This window comes from Nyctibius grandis, chromosome 10, assembly GCF_013368605.1.
Source record: "Nyctibius grandis isolate bNycGra1 chromosome 10, bNycGra1.pri, whole genome shotgun sequence".
Taxonomy (NCBI): domain Eukaryota; kingdom Metazoa; phylum Chordata; class Aves; order Nyctibiiformes; family Nyctibiidae; genus Nyctibius; species Nyctibius grandis.
The window spans coordinates 15176688-15193938 of NC_090667.1; the positions used below are offsets into that span (position 1 = coordinate 15176688).

Below are 17251 nucleotides of genomic sequence, written 5' to 3' on the forward strand. Positions count from 1 at the left end.
ATTAGCAGGGGGGGGAAAAAAAAGAAAAAGAAAAGCAACCAGCAGTAACAAAAAGGCTCAAGAATGATTGCAGTGAGCCAGAGCACAGGTTAGAACAAAACCTGGAGAAGGCAAGAGGATCAGGATACGTCAAGGCCAAACTGAAGGGAAGAGGGACCAACACGCTGAACAACAGCTTCTGGGACAGCACGACCAAGAGCAGCAGCAGAGCTGTTGAGGCATTTGGCTCTTGAGAGCCCCCAAGCCGAAACTCCCGGTGCTGTATCACCGTCAGGGTGCCCGAGCCCCTTCTGCACTGCTCCTCCTTTAGCCCGTAGAGGGGCCGCAGTCAGAGGGATGAGCAGGAAACAGAATGGCGAGATGGTGCTGAGCCCCTGGGCTGGAGGCTCCTGCATTGCTGCACAGAATGTTGGCGTGTGCGCAGTGAGCCCCACGCAGCCTGGGTGCACCTGATTTACTGCTCAGGCGTTGATCTTCGGTCCAGCACGTGCCTGGACCACATCAGACCTGCCGTGGATTCATTGTAGATTTGACCTGCTCACGGGCAGTAGGAAATCTAGTGACCCAGGTGAGGTCGGACCCTCTGCTATGTGCGCCAGGCTAATGACCTGCAGAGATGCGGTAGATGTTTCTGGATATCCCATAGTCCAAACCTAGTTGCTGCTCTGGCCAAGCTGGCTGGCATCTAAAGCTCCTGGATAAAGATGGCAGAGACAAAAGAGCTGTCGAGGACTCTGTGAACAGGTGGAAACTCAAACTTCTTTTAGCATTTCTGTCTTTCATGTTATGCTGTTGTCTCTGTTTGGAGTGGGCTGCACGAAAACAGAAGAAAATTAAGCCCTGTTCATTGCTGAAGTTGTTGTTATGTGCAGTGTTCCAATAACTTATTTTCTTTAGGCAACATGAAGCTCCTTGTGCCTGGAGGCACCTTATCCTTTATGCTCTTGCTTCAAGTGTAGAGGATGCTCCAGCAGTGAACAGAGGTTACAGAGAGCAGAGCAATGAAAATGGTTGGTTTTAATTCCAGAGAGTTTTCAAAGTGCCGCCTCTGTTCAGCAGCCCGCCGAGGGCAGAAGGGAGGCTGGACCTGGCCGTGCCCAGCCCATCGCTGCTGCGTCACCGTGCCTGGGGCGCTCCTGACCCCGAGGACACGGCGGTGCAAAGCCCGGCACAGGCAGGGGCTGGGGTAAGTACCCAGAGGCCAGAGTCCCCAGCTCTCGTCTCCTCGCCCCAGCTCTGCCTTTAAACATCATCTTACTCACCTCAAAAGTGGTTCACGTTATAGCCGAGAGATCTTTTGTGATTGGGCAGAGGTTTTTTTTTTAATTAAAAATGTTGCTACTATTAGTTCACTTTGAGAGAAGGGGTTGTCATGTTTCTGACGACTACAGGTCTATGGCCACTATAGGTATATGGCCACCCTGTTATGGTGGCTGGTGTCCATAAATTATTTTCATGTTCTGCTATCGTTTAAGAGTAAATGGGCTGTTTTCTTGCATTTTTTTTCATTTAACACTGTAGACTAGCCATCTGCTCTAGTCATTACCTTCATTACAAACAAACAGGAGAATTTATTTTTAGGTTCACAGAGTGTATAATGTTCATATATTGATGCTGTTCCTCAGTGTATGTTTAAATAATTAACTGTTCTATATTACTTATGAAAAACTCATCAACAACAACAGAAGGAAAGCATAAACAAACTATCCTTATTTGAGGAAAATTCCTGGTATTACTTCATAAGCCTCTTTGCTAGCTGCCTAGTGAAGCTGTTAATGCTTGAGGCATTTAAACCTCAAGGAAGCCTCAGAAACATGAGTGAATCATCAAATTATTCTTCATTGCCTCTTAGTCAGCTGAAACAATCATCAGCCACATAATATTAAAGAAATACCATGTGGGTGATCATGTATGTTACTGTCTATGCTACCAGTGTGGCCTCATAATATTTCACTGATACACAGAATTCTTCATTACTAATTTTGTGGGGGTTATTATTTTTTGTTCCTTCATACCAGGGAATTGTCTTAGTGTTTACCAAATGCCTTGAAACTATTCCTAACGCAAAATAGAAGGTAAGAACGAAGAAAGGAACTACATATGTAAGTCCATATATTAACAACACAGTTACTATATTTAGAGGCAGGTGTGAAGCATTATTTTAAGGACATGCATATATCTAGCTCTGAGATTTTTCTCCCCCTGCTCCAGCTATCCAGCTGACAGATGGTGTCATAGTTTTGTGGATGAGATCCAGAAGTGAAACTCTTGTCTAGGATTTAGCTTTCATCAAAGAGCATCCTGAGTTAGGACGTACATATCCAAGCTGTCCCCAACTTTTCACTGAGACCTTTCTCTTCCAAGAATTTTCTGGGATTCGTAACTTTGGATTCGTACCTCATTTTAACATTCCCCTTGAAGGGTTTAGTGTACCCCAATCCTATCTTTAGAAATGTTTTTTCCTTGGAGGGAGTTGGAACCATCTTCTGTCCATACAATAAATGAGATTTCTTAATAGTTCTTCCAGTACTTCAACATTAAGCACTCACAAACCTGTTAGCAATATACCTGTTACCTATTAGCAGTGCTCCCTCCACCTGGATACATTCTTCACACAGTGAAGCTGGTTTCATATAAGCATGTAAGTTGCCAGCTCTGCTTCTTACCAGACTATAAATAAGCCTGTGTCTTGTTACTATTTATTGATCGGGATTAAATGCAGTCATAATCAAACATATTCAGGATGAGAATGGGTTTACAAGGAACAATATCAACCTTGTCTTTGAGGATTCTGTGATAAAAACTGATGCTTCAAAAGGCCTGAATTAATATACCTATGGGAATCATTTGAGCCAATTTTTATAACTTTTTATAAAACCTCTTGTTTTATTGCAGCTCATTCTTTCATTCTGCCCTTTATTTCGCTGTTCACTTCCATCTGCATGTCATTTTTTTGTCCATTCTGACTACGTTTTCCCCCATGCATCTATTTTGAAATAAATAGAATAAATTAATTCCAGTTTATTTCCTCTGAAATGCCTTCATTTTATGAGGTATGTAATACCTCCACAGTGGAATTTCTGTGCTTCTGCACTACACCCTGATGTATGGTTCTTAAGGCAAAAACTATCTAAGTACCTGCTTCCAATATCTTTTATTAGGCAGATTATGCTTTCACAGTGTTGCAAGAACATGAGCAAATTAGTCTTCATGCCAACACCCTGTATGTCAGGGGTGTCTTCATTTTTTTATCTTCATTTTGCTGTTGGGGATACTGAGACATGCCCGACGTACATAGCTGTACAGCATGTTCCCATTCGGTTCACTGACCTTGTTCTCAAGCCCTAGTTTCTGTCTACACATCTCTTGGAAGCACTGGTGACTGTATGCCAGAGTATCCCCAGGTGCACCCCTCCAATTAGTACAATTAGTTTAGCACAGTATTTTAGTATTTAATATTTTAGTATTTTAGTACTGGCAGCATAGTATTTTGTGGTGCTTTGGGAGGTGGTGTGGGAAAAGACCAGATTAGATATCTTTTAGGATACTATTCACAATTCTCTTCTGTGGTGTTATTTCCATTCCCAGAGCTTCTATTTCTTGTACCAAGCTGCTTCTGTCATCTTTTCTCACTGCCAGCTCTGGAGTATGCATTGATTTCTTTCTGGCTTATCCAAGGAGATCCTCTGCTTCTACAGCTAAATCTGCAGAGAAACAGTTTGGGGTTGTTCTTATTGTTCTGTGACAAGTTACTTTAAACAGGAGAAGTTTACAAAGCTCTCCTGTTTGCTGAGACACCTACAAGTGTGTCAGCGTTAAGTCGCTAGAAAGCATGCCATCTAGTGAAAAGGGACTGGCAGCATTTGCAGGGAAAATATTTTCAAAGATAATGAGTACCCTATTAGCCTTAAAAGTGTAGAAAAAATAAAATTATATGCATTAGCACAGAAAATTAAAACTCTAAAGCTGAGTTTTTGCTCAGTTCATGAGAATGGAATATTAAAATTATCAATTATAAATTTTTCCATCAAATACCAGATAGCTATTTGATATGGTAAGTCTATACATCTATATGTAATGCCAGATTTTTTCAGTGCAGATAATTTTCTCATGTCTTAGCCATTTTCATTCTAAATATCCTAAACGAGGGGGTACCAACTACCCCATCACATTTCCATTATGACAGTTATTTGCCAGATATTTACCTTTAGCTTTCCTGTATTTAAGTTGACCCCATTATTTCCAGTACTCCTCCCTTCTGTCATCATTAATCATTTCTCACCCTTCTCAAATGTTTGCAGCATAGGGTACATTCACCCCTTAGTTATCTGTAAACTAAGCTGCTAGCACTTTTAATCCCTCTTCCAAAATGAATCCCCTCCTCTCCAGCAGTCTGCTGCTGTGTTTTTTCAGTGTTAGATGAATGACAGAATGTCATTTTCAATATTCCACCAGAACACTAAACATTCCTTCTCCTATTTCATGGGAGAAATCTATTAATTTCTTATGCAGTTGGTACTTGCTGCGGAACTTTAGAACTGTATTAGTCAAAAAAATTAGTGCTAGACTGTACTAAAGAGAGTACGAACTGAATGATCAAATTCACGTTTTCCATCTTCAGTTTTAGGGTCTTATGGGACGTGTGTGACGTGTTCCATCACTGGCGCAGTGTACAGGCATATGGCACCTGCTCTTCTCTCTCTATTTGATGAAGACAAGACTGTAATGATACAGTTATCTCAGAATGGTATTGTGAGGTTTAAGAATGTCCAAAAAGCTTGATACAGTGGAAACAGTGGACATATATACATGACTGAGAGCGTGTGCTGCAGGGCTGAGCTATCCAGCATGCACTCTGTATACATACATACAGTGTACCTGTGAACACTATCTCAGCCATGCTTGCAGAAACATTTGAAATCACTCGATTTCAATCACTGCAGCGTTGGCCAGTCTGCCTGTGCAGGCTGTTCCAGAGAGTCAGGATTAGCACATTTTTGCCTGTTCCAACTTCCGTGTTGAAAGCCCATGCCGAAGGAAGTGGCTGCGTGGAAGCCACAAGCCTACAATTTCTGTTTATCTTTCTGAATGGTGCCACTGGGCGGCACTGTCCAGACCACGCTCTGCCAAATGCAATTATGCAGAAGAATTCGATTAGTGACAGAGAAATGTCACCTTGTTTAAAGTGAATCCTGGTCAGAAGCAAGGTTGTGTATCAAAGCGCAGGCCAGAGAAAAGCCTGCCTCATTAAAAATCAGCTTTAAGCCAATTGTCCTTTTCCTTTCCATCTGTCTGTGTCCCCTGCAAATGAGCTTACAACTCTCCCTCAAGGCAAGAGCATCAGTAGTCAAGCTCTGGTAGCTTTGAAGAAATCTTTATGTGATTAAAAATGCCACACAGAGTTACAGCTTCCTCATGGCTCTGCATACCAATCAGGTGGGAGTGTACAGGCCATTGTGAATGTAATCCATGGCATATCTCTTTCTATCTTCCTAAATTGGTGTTTAATTAGGAACTGTACTATTCTGATCTCAAAGGAACTACGGCTGGGTTGTGATCACGGTGGTGTTACCTGTGCCGCTGCGTTAACGGAGCTGCTGACCAATATGAGTGACGCTGGCGGTTGTGTGGTTTGGGCTTCAGGACCCGCAGTTTCTACAGCCCCATTTCTCAGAAAGGATGCCGTGATCTGCACGGTCAGAACAAAAATCCTCTCGAGGAGGCGACAGCTCGGGAAGGGCTTGGCCGCTCGGCAGGGAAGCGCCCGTCCCCCTCAGGGCGCCATGGCAGGGCTGAGGGCGGCCTCGGCGCGCGCCCGCCTCGCCGCTGCCACCGGCCAGACCAAACGGCCCCGGCGGGGGGGCGGGCAAGCCGCGCTGCCGCGGCCGGGGCCGCAGGAGGCGGTGGCAGGGCGAGGGCTCCCCGGATCCAGGGCTCCCCGGGGCGGGGGCTCACGGAGGCGAGGGCTCCCCAGATCCAGGGCTCCCGGGGGCGGGAGCGCGGTCCCGGCGGGCTCCTCAGGGCGGCCCCGCCCCGCCGCCCCTCCCCGCGAGTCCGCCGGCGTCCCACAGTCCTCTGCTCTCCCGCCCGCGCAAGATGGCGCTGCTGGGGGCCCCGCGGAGCCTGGCGGCAGCCGCCTCCCACAAGCGCCGGCTGCTCGCCCTCGCCTTGCTGCGGCCTCCGGCGGCCGCCGCCGCCTGCGCGCATGGTTGGCTGGCGGGGAGCGGGCGGCAGCGGGCCCACGCGGCGCCGGGGACCGACCAGGTGAGTGGGGGCGCCGAGGGCGGGCGGTGAGGGGCTGAGGGGGGGCGCCGGGCCCCGCCGTGCTGCCACCACGAGCTCTGCGAGGGCGGCCGGTTTCGTTCTTGCCGTGCCCGGTTGTCCGCGCTCGCCGCCCGGCAGGGGCCCGGGGCGGGGGGGCCCGGGGCGCCGGTGCCGCCGGCGGGCTCCAGGAAGCCGGCCCTGCGGTGAGCCCCGGCGGGGGAGCCCCCTGCAGAGGGGCCGGCGGGCCGTGGCGTGGTGCTGCCTGTGCAGCGTGCGTGGGCGGGGGGGGGCGGGTCGTGGCTGATAAAGTCTTGGGCAAGTGTGGGCCCAGACGCCTTCAGGCTGAACCGCGGCCGCCGGTGTGGTCGTGCTCAGGTGACCCTTCTGTGTCTTTACGGTGCGTTCGAGCATTTGGTCGTCTTTTTGTGGACAGGCATTAAAAAAACAATGCCTTTGAAGGGATGCTACACATTTGTATGGAGAATAACTTATGCTAACAGCTAATTTTGCCGTTATGTAGGGAAAGGAAATTGGAATTGGAATTCTTCCTGTCAGTAGTGGAAGGCTGTAACGTTCCAGTGAATGATTTTTTTTTTTGTTACAAGTCAAGAATTGAGCACGTATCTCAAATTGAATGAGTCTAGCTTTCAATAATTCATAGGCATTTTTCAAAGTGAGTGAAGGAAGCGTGTATCAAAGACTGAGTGAATGAACTTTCCATAAACTCTCAGCTATTATTTCTGTGTGATGATAACCTTTTTTTCCCCCCCTCAGAGTACCACTGTTTATGACTAGCTCTTCATTGTCACCTGCCTTGATTAGTTGCCCCCGACAGGCAGAATTCTGTCATGGACTGTAGTCAAGTTCATATTACTTAGTAGACGAGATGAGCAGGACTGAAGTAGTAAATTTTTGAGGGTTTTAGTTTTGAAGCTTGTGCAAGACAAGAAGCTGAGAGTTGAAGTTGATGCAGACCAAATGTTAAAATCGATCTGGGTACTCAGTGTTGTCCAGTGTGCCTGGAAACTTATATCAGATGTTAGTGAATAAACAACGGTGTTATGGTGATGTATTGAAGCATTAATTACAATCCCGTTTTCCTTCTGAATGTTCTTATTTTCATGTGAGAAATGCCAGTTCTTGCTGATAAGTTTTAATTGCCACATGCTGCTAAATGTTGATTTGCACTAGATTTTCTGAACTAGAAAGCTAAGGCTGAGTCTGTAGTATATATCCGTGTTCATCTGTTTGGCCTTTTAGTTTCTAGGCATTTCTGTGTTAGAAAGTGGTCAATTATGCATTTCTTTCTTTTTTTTAATAGTCTGGTGATTAATTTTTACTTCACTTCTGCATCAAGCTCTATTTGGGTGGAAATTAGAATTCATTAAATGCACGAGCAAGATCTTACATTTTGTTAGATAAGAACTCTATGCCACATTATGACAAATAGGCAACACGTTTTATATAAGTGTGTTGTGCAAATTTATTTGATTCTTATCTAGCAGGAGGCTCTAAAAACTTTGTGTTCTGGAGTTTTTGGTTATAATGTCCTTCCAAATTTTGGGACTAGTTGACATGATTTTTTTTTAACATGTAATTAAATTTGCTGACAGAGGAAAATGCAATGTCCTTCGCCTTCCGTTTCCTTTTTTTTTTCTTCTCATTTTTCAGCTAGTTCGAGAAATCTTGTGCCTGCATTAACAGAAGTGTCTGTTGGAAGTTGGCTAGGCACTTCAGCAGGTTGTATTTAGAGTGATTAGCCATTGATTTTTATAAATTAGGTAATTCAATGTTTAAAAAATCTGGGAGCAAGTATGTGCATCCTATTTTAGTTTCAGTTATTTAATTATTTTGCTATGTTTATACACTAATGAAGACTATAAATATTTTTAACATGCTTATTCTGAAAGCTGTTCTGTGTATTAAAAAGTTGAAGAAACACACCTAGTTTTGCATTTAAAACAACTTAAACTCGCTTGCTGTGGTCCTAAGCTCCATGCTTCAGAGCCATCTGGGAATAAGGTTTAAGGAAGGTAGTGTTGTATAGCGCATGTTCGTGTGAAAGCCTCCAGGCTACTGTGTGGTGACACATCTTAGTATATATACTTTAGTGTGTGGGAAAGCTCTTATATTACCTTTATTGCTGTATTCTAGGTATCAAGTATGGGTTAGATTTTGCACTAGCTTGTTGAATATAATGAAGGGCAGTAAATGTGGAAGAAATGCCCATGATCCAGCCTCTTGATCTCACAGGAGATGGGAGACTGGCAGGACCCAACCACTTGTGCGATCCAGATAGTTGGCTTTAATGGTGTGTCTTCCCCAAAGCGCTCCTAGGTAGCAAGGGCCTTCCCAGGAGGGCACACCTCATGGGACGTGGTTACACCAGCAACACGGTGCTTCTCGCTGCTGTAGTAGAATCACTTTTGTGAGTAAAATCAGTTGTACAACCACAGTTCTGCCTCTATTGCTGTAACTATACAAATAGCAGAGGTTTCTGATGGTGTAGCTGTGTCAGTTGAGAGTTGTGCCTTTTACAGCTCAGACTGGTAAACAGTGTAGCCATAGCTTGCCTTGTGAGAAAAAAATGTGGTTAAAGGAAGGAAAAAGCTCTGGTGAAATATAACCATAAAAGCAAAGTTACTGACCAGTCTTTTTTTGAAAAATATGATTTCAAACACTTGCTCATCATCCTTCTGCTCTAGTTTGCATCCGAGCAGTACTTGATTCCTCCCATCTTCATTGTTTCATGTCGGTTGTAAGCTTCTTTTAAACTGTATTATTTTTTAAATTGTATTAGAGTACAATATATGTATTTTCTATGGCACTTAGTTCAATGAGGTTCAAATATAGTAGGTGTTTGGGTGCTGTTGCGTTACAGATCCATGTCTTTCTTCCCTCACACATTTTTCAATAGTTTTGATTAGTCTTGCTTTTCTGACCTAAGACATGTAACATTTGTATCCTGGAGAGGAAAACAGCTACATTTGTAGAGGGGAAAAACAGATGTCATAAACATTGTGGAACTGTGGTCAGGCTCCATTTCTTGATACTGAGATCAGTTTGTATTTCCTAAATGTGGCTCCTTCAGTTCACCCTCCTGCGTTGGAGTAGGCAGGGGCTCATCATGTCAGAACTCGTGGTTTGCATTTAGGATCTCGGCTGAGTAGCAATAGCGAGAACGGGCATGTTGGATGTGGCCTGCTTGGTGAACTTTGAGAAGTACCCAAAGACTGTATTTTTTTTCTATGAAGCTTAGGGGTTTATTTTGTAGAACAGTTTGCCTCCATCTGAAATAAAAGCAACGGCAAATTCTATTCAGTCTAAAACTTAAAAGGAAGGAAAATAGCATTTATCTGAAAAGGTCCAATAGCCTTTAACTAAGGGTAATTATTTTACTAGGAATCTGTATAAGTCAAGAAATACACTCAGGGGTTTCTTTCAGAGAGGACTCTGGCAGTTGTAGAAAGCAGGGCTTTGTAAATTATTTTAAGTGTAACAGTAAAAAATAGAAAATACTTTTTTTTTTCCCTTCTTGCATTATCTTGCCCTTCCAGCTGCCACATGGCATGTGATAAAAAGCCTGTTCTTCTGCATAATTTAATAATATCCCTTGTTCTGGAAGTGGTTGTAAGAGAAGTTTCAGGTATTTTCATTAAATTTATTGAAGTTTTGCTTTTTTTTTTTTTACCTGAAGCCTGGTCTGTTCTCTAAAATTATACTGACATTTTTTGTCCAGACATCATTTCACATGTCGGTGTGCATTGCTAAATTCTTTTCTCTAGACTTTGATGGTCTAGAGATGATGCATGGGAGCTATTAATCAACAGCCTCCGTTAGTCAACAGTCTTTACTGACAGATCTATGCTTTGTAACGGAGTATTGGAAATTCCTTGAATTTTCAAAATCCCTTTATAGAGGAAGTATTGCTGCTGAGCAGGATCAGCAGTCCCATACGTCTGTCTATAAAAATGGACATCTCGTAATACTGAGAATTGTTGCGAGGAAGGATATATAATGACATAGAACAGATGGAAATATGGGAACTTGGTCTGAAAGTCTTTTGGGGAGCATGTGGAGAGGCCCAGGGTAAGCAACGCTCCCTGTCATCGCGGGTGCTGTGGGGTACGTTGGGGTGCCTGCTGTTGATGCTGTGTGGGGGTTCCCTTCTGCCGTTGCAATGTGTTTTACCAAAACAAGCCAGATGTGAGGGTGTATTAGTAAGATGTTTGGGGAAAACTCCTTAAGGTATCGTTTTGTTAAACTGCTTGGTTTCATTTGCTCTGGATATGTGTACAGAGCAATTCCACGTTGGCCAGTGTTAAACATAACTCCGGTTCAGTTTATAGTTCATATTGGTGACAGTTTAGTCTATATTTATACCAGAATATTTTCACCTTTTCTCTCATCTTCCTCTGCTCTTTCCGATTCATCTTTTCTTTTCTTGCTTTGCAAACTTAGCAAAATTCACAGCGGGTCTTGAATACTGCACAGGTACTTGAATCCTACCTTCCATTATCTTTTCTGTTACAGTTAGTTTAAAAAAAATATCCCCATCAGATTAGTGCTGTTCATCTGGAACAGTACATAACATACTCCAGAGAGAAGCTTCTAAGCGTGGATTTGACCTTCTGCAAATGTGTTTAATCCCTGTTGTTTGTTTGCATTTATAGTTTTAAACTACTGCCAACAGTCATGACACTTCAGCAATATGACTTTTATGTGCAATCAGTACTAGACATCTGCTTCACCCTTTGGAGTGTATAGAACCATATCCAAAAATACATTAAAAGAACATGATGGTGGAGAGTCAGGCATTCAAAAGTTAGGAAATGCCAGAATTAAAGTTCTCCGTATCATTTCTGAAATTCAGAAACAAGCAGGACTTGCTCCTGCTCCTTTAAAGCAATAACCTGCTACTTCTATCTGTTGCAATAAGTTCAAGAATTCCTTTCCTTTGTACTCTTAAATCTATTGGGAAGGAGTTGTAGTGGGGGAAAGTGGAGTCCCAAGTCTGCCCACAGGTTGTGTGGAGTGTGACAGGGCAAGCTTCTGTCCCGCTAATCTGAGCAGTTTTGCTACTAATACTGTGATGGCCAGAGGACTAATCAGTGAAGTAAATTGTTCATCTTGTTTAATTCTTTATTTCTTTACCAAGACTTAATTTTTAGCAGGAGCTTGGGTGAGGATTGAAACCTCCAGTCTTCCAGGCTCAAGACTGAAAATAAGAACAAGTTTTCCTGTGTACCTTGTGCAGATCTTTTTATCTTTTTGCTGTATTCATCTCTTAACCCCATGGCAGTTTATAGCTTCAATCAAGTAAGTAGGCTATCTCATGCAGTAATGGAGACCAGATCTGCTGGTGTCTCAATAGAAGTTGTTTCTGTGATGTTGATTGTCTCATACGTCAGTCAGAAGAGAACTTTGTGAGCTTTGGGCTCAAAGGATATGAATTATTAAAATACTTTCATGATGTCCTATAAGTACACTCTAGAAGAACAGTAGTTAGTTCTTTCCCAGTAGCTGTTGCAGCATCGGTTGTCTGCTCCCATGTGCTAGGAATATACAACAACAACAACAAAAGTGCATTCAGAGTTAAATACCTGTATTTCAATTTTTACAGTACTCAAGATTTTTTTTCTTGCAAGGCCAAGCAGGAGAGAATGGTACTGCTCAGGAGAGGTTCCAGCTGTGTTGTCTTAAGAGAAGCTAAAGCATAGTTGTAAGCAGTGGTTCATCAGCCCCTAAACTTCTCTTTTTCGTGGTCTTTTATCAGCATCATGTGTTTAAAGAAGTGTAAATGCTGGCGTAAAGATGCTGAGGGTTTCGATATGCTGACTGCGATCTAGGCTGTAGGAGACAGGAGCTCAGTCTCACTGATATGAATGTAGGACTTGCTGGTAGTAAGCCTCTCACCCTGGATTGTGTCTCTGCTGTAAATTCTAAATTGTCATGGTTTAATCCATACTTCTGAATGGCCTCTGGTGACGCAGGTGGAGTTGTATTGATGTCCCTGCCTTTGCTGAGTTAGAGAACGCTGCTGCCTTTTGCATTGGTTGTACAACTTAATTTGGTGTTGAATTCCCAGACCAGTACTTCCCGGATGCCACAATAGTGGTTACTGCTAGGAGTGCTCACTCCTCCTTTTGCATGTTGGTGGGAACTTTTATCCAAAATAACCATGCCTTTGTCATGATTACATTGATTTGCAGCAACTTGGGATGTGCTGAGGCATCGTGAAGTCCTTCTCTTTCCATTATATTTTCTGTTTATGAAACTGTCGCTGTTCATATGGTGAGCATGTTAGTTTAGATGGAATCCTCTGTGCTGACATGAAACTGTGAAGTTATGACCATATCTACAACAAAGTACCTTATAAATGCTGCTCCTTCACTTAACCCAGGTCATGGAAGCATCAGGGCATTCACCCAGGCCAGTTAGCTCTACTAAGTGCAAAGTGTATAATTCTAATGTTTGCTCTTTCTCTGTATGTAATGTCACATAGTGGAAATATTTGAAATAAGCAGGTCCCATATGGTGACTTGTGGGGGAACGATCATCATTTTCTTAAAAATAACTAAATTATAACTTATGATATGTGTCTTAGGACAAGAGCAAAGGAACATATAAGGCAAGGTATAAAATATATGATGGTGCTGCTGTTTGTCAAGGTTAAAAATACCCTTTTTTATGGTCGTTTTTTTTTCCTTTCTGACATTTGTCCTTTGCCTCGGGCTGACGAGCAGTTCTTTCTCTGTTTTGCTCTGTGATAGTGATTTTTATATAGTGCGAGGCGTGTGGTTAATGTTGCAACAGAGCAGTAAAAGATGTAATATTGAATGTGTCGAAGATGATGTGGCACCATCACTGCTAACCAAAAGAGAGGTCCCTGTTTTGCCACTGGCGAGGCACTGCCAGCTAGTCCATCTGAGGAAAATAAATGGTCCTTTGAAGTTTGTATGGAAAATGGATTGCTTTCAATGTAACATGTAAAGCATGCTACAGATGGTGCCTAGCAGTGTATCTATTAGAGGTAGATATGTGAATATTGGTTAGCTTGAGTCCTGCCTGCCTAAAACTTGTAGTCAGCCACGCTCTAATTTCTGATAGTCCCAGTGCTTCCCAGTCAAGAGCCGTAGCTTTCATTAGCCTTGTGGTCTGTAAGATGAGCATGGCATGAGCTGAGCCAAGAGGAAGTGGAAATGGCAGAACCTATAAGCATAACAATTCATAATGAAAAACAGAACAAAAGAATATTTGAAAGAAGTCAGAAGACAACCTGGGAGAAAATTAAAATGAGAAGAAAGGGAAAACTTCGGGCTTTCATGATACAAAAGCAGCGAAGTCTGATGGGAGTGGGGAGGGAAAGGTTCATTGTCACTCAGCATTTTTAATGGTTGAATGTAATTTGTTTTACAGCTGCTCCCCACCAGTTTTCTTTTTCTGTGGTCAGTTGTTAAAAACCAAAGCCACCTGCCTTGTTTTCATGTTATGCTTGTTTACATAAACTAGGTGAATATTCTCTGAATGTGAAGTGCATGTTCTGCATGACTCCATTTTCACCTTTTTTTTTTTTCCTCCTTTTTATTCTGTAGATTCCACCAATCTGCAAGCAAAGATCATGGCACAGACTGGGAGGAGATTATTCAAGGCCATTCTTAGAGGCTTCAGAGGTAGGTATAAATTCTTTTTCTTCCTAATTGCAGGTCAGAGGAACCTGAAGCACTTGGAGCATCTTTCAGTTTAGTCTGCTGTTTTGTTTTGTTTTTTTTTTAGTTTCACTATTTACAGTTTTGAAGTGCAGCAAGTTAAATGGCAAGTTATGTTTCTGCCTCTAGAAAAGGAGGTAACTTCGCTTAGAAACTTCAGACTGTGGCACTCTCCTCAAGAAGTCTTTTTGAATCTCTAGAAACTACAGTAACTTACAAAGAAGAGTTCTTAAAGATGTAGGTTTTGTGTGTTGGTACTTAGATTCAAGTTGTCAGGCACAGAAAATACCAATGCATAAAAAGCTGTGAGTTTTCCTGAGTATGTAGAGCTTTATTACTTCAAAATTCTGCTTAGATTGTGGAATATCAAGAAAACTCATCATACTGAGTGCCAGGGTGTCAGGCTCTTATTCCTGTGAGGTCTGCTTGCCTTAACACTAATGTAACCGTAAGGAAGATGCAATCTTTACTGTTCATGGGATAATTATAACACATTTCAAAGTAACACACTTTGCTTGAATGAAGCTAGGAAATATATTTGTCTTGTTTTTTGGCTTTTTTATTATTAAAAACCCCCACTCATAGAACTGACTTAAGCAGCTAAAATCTCTTGAGGATCACTGGGACTTCAAAGCATGAAATCTACTTAGATTTTTTTTTTTATAATGTTTTTCTTTAAAATACGAAAAGCGAAATTTTGATTTGGGAATCCCTGAGGACTGCTATCAAACCATATACATTACATGAGATTCCTAAAGAGCTTTTACATAACTCGAACCCAGAAATTGTCAACATGTAGCAAATCTTTTAAACAAAATGCAGATTCTTTTTGAAAAGCTTTAACATGTCCATTGTTTGTGGAAGGCTCTTTGAAACTGAACTCGGAGAAATGCCTAGTGGTAGTGAGTTATTATTCTTTAGTACATCTACATGCATTAGTAAATTCAGAAATTTTCTCTGTATTTATTTAGCAGGGAATCTTGGCCACGTGCTAAGAGAAGTGATCATTTTTTTTTAAAAAAAGCAGGTTCTTTTCCTAACTACGCCTGTACATGGATTGCAGCAGGGGCTCTGGGCCAGGTTAACTTGTACCTGTCGTATGGCACCCAACAGGCCATTCTCATCCCCATGGAGAGAGAAGTGTGAAGCAGATTTATCTATTTATTTTGCTCCCCAAGTAAAGTTACTCTTTCCATACATGAAAAGAGTATTACTGCTTAAGTGTGTTCCACTTTATATGTGCCTGAATACAGTTATCCTCCAAAACTTCAATTTCTTTTCTGTGTTCTTTAGTCCACTTTTCAGTTTTTACATGTCCTTTGAACAGAAATATTTAAGGCTCTGTTATCTTTACCTCCTGGGTGCTTGGAACTTGCTCTTTCCTATACTGCTAGATTTATAGTCTCTTACTATTGTTTCCTTAAGCAAGGCAAGGTTTTTAGAGAAAAGTAATATCTTTTATTAAAGCAAGCTGATACAGTTGGGGAATGAGGGAGGGAAAACAGACCGTTAGTTCTTCTTTCTGTTGGCTTTTACATGCATGTTCCTGAGGTTCTTGCAAATTGACTTTCATTTTCACACAGATCCTCCCGAGATGGCGACTGATAGAAAAGAGAATGTGTTGGCATGGTCATGCAGGCGGAGGGCTTCACACAGATCCAAAGGAAGGGGTAAAAAATTGCTTAATTAGTATTGCTTTTAAAATAAAAAATGTGATCAGCTTCCTCCCTGCCCTACCCACCCCAAAAAGCTGAAGACCCCAAGCAACAATTTGTGAAAAACTGTATTGGTAGATATATGAATACCGTAGCACAGTAGATAACTGTTTAATTGTTGATGTAGGCTTACTAGCTCTGAAATCACCAAATGTTTGTAATAATTGTGTTGAAGTGCTTCAGTTTTATTAAAAATACTGTCCTAGTGTCACACGCTCCTTTGAAATTGGCCTGCATTATGTTAGATTTTTTTCGTGGAAAGTACGTTCCATTGTAATTTATTGTGGTTCATTATTCTTGTTTGTGACTGATATTTGCCTGTGACTTGACATTCAGGATAGTAGAAATCAGCTTGTGGGTACAAGTTAGTGCATCAGTTGGTAAAATTGTACTTGAAGCGAGGGGGGAGAGAAGTAATTAAACTGCATGTATTTTTACTTGGATTTAATATTGATGCATCTGATATATTTTGACTGTATTTATATTCAGGAAGCACATGTTGAAATAATTATGATAGGTGAGTAAGGAGAAGCAGTATCTTTTATTAGACCAAATTATTACAGTTAGAAAATGAGGCAAGCTTTTGGTTAAAACAACACAATATAAACTTTGCATGGTTAAAATTGCAAAATCAAAGCTCTTGTATGTAACTTTAATTTTCTCACTTCCTGTGCAAACTTATTTCTGTGTATTTGCAGAACGATTCTGTGTGATGATTATAACTTGTTCAAACTTGGGTGGGATCTTCACTAAAATTAGTGAAGACCATGTTGATGACAAACTGAAATTTCAGTGCAGGATCCGGGTCTTTCAGGGCTGGTTTGCTCACGCTGAACTGTTCTGACGATGTCTTTCCTACAGCCTCATTTGTAATGAAACTGAAGAGTTAAACATAGGATTTCCTCTTAAATTTTGGTCTGAGAGTTGTCCCTTCATTGAATCCAAACCTTTTTGTGCTACAGGCAGAAGTCAGGAAAGATGCTACCAAAATTTATGCTTTGGTAGTAAGAGGGAATTTCATAACTTAGAGTATAGCCAGCGAGTTTTAGCAAACATCTGTGATCTTTTCTGCGTAAGGCACAGGGGAAAACAGAATAATCGGACATCTTCAGTCTGTAGTACTACTGGCTCTGCAAGTAACATTAATTTTAAGACCCTCCTTGCAACAGGTGTAGGCTCTTTCAAAGATTTCCTAGGCAAAACAGACTTTAAAGTTAGCAGACTGTCCTCTGTGTTTACCCTAATTATATATGTTATGAAATATAATTATTATGGATTGTATTTCTCCTGTAAATGGGAGAAGGATATTTACCCCCTGTGTTGGCACTTCGGTCATCGTGCATCTGTTAGGCTTAACTATTTTTCTTGGGTTTTTTTTTTCCTACTAGAATTTGTTTTTCTGGGTATGTTGGTCGGCTGAATGTTTCCTGTTTGCTGTTATAACTTCATTTTTCACAACTCCCTGCTATAGTAGATTTGTAATACTTTTCTTTCTATTCCTTCAATTTCTGTAGAACTAGGCCTTGGAAGAAAGTATAAAACGGTACTGCCACTTAAAAGGAG

The 17251-nt window shown here is 41.8% G+C and overlaps 1 protein-coding gene across 1 annotated transcript in view; it reads left to right on the plus strand.

Annotated features, from left to right (window-relative positions):
- Nucleotides 1-6096: 6096 nt before the first annotated feature.
- The window catches only part of ABCB7 (ATP binding cassette subfamily B member 7), a 37236-nt gene continuing 26081 nt past the window's right edge, over nucleotides 6097-17251 (plus strand). The window contains exons 1-3 of the mRNA XM_068409443.1: nucleotides 6097-6264; nucleotides 13860-13937; nucleotides 15557-15643. Of these exons, the coding sequence (XP_068265544.1) occupies nucleotides 6097-6264; nucleotides 13860-13937; nucleotides 15557-15643 (333 nt within the window). The remainder of the gene's footprint in view (nucleotides 6265-13859; nucleotides 13938-15556; nucleotides 15644-17251) is intronic.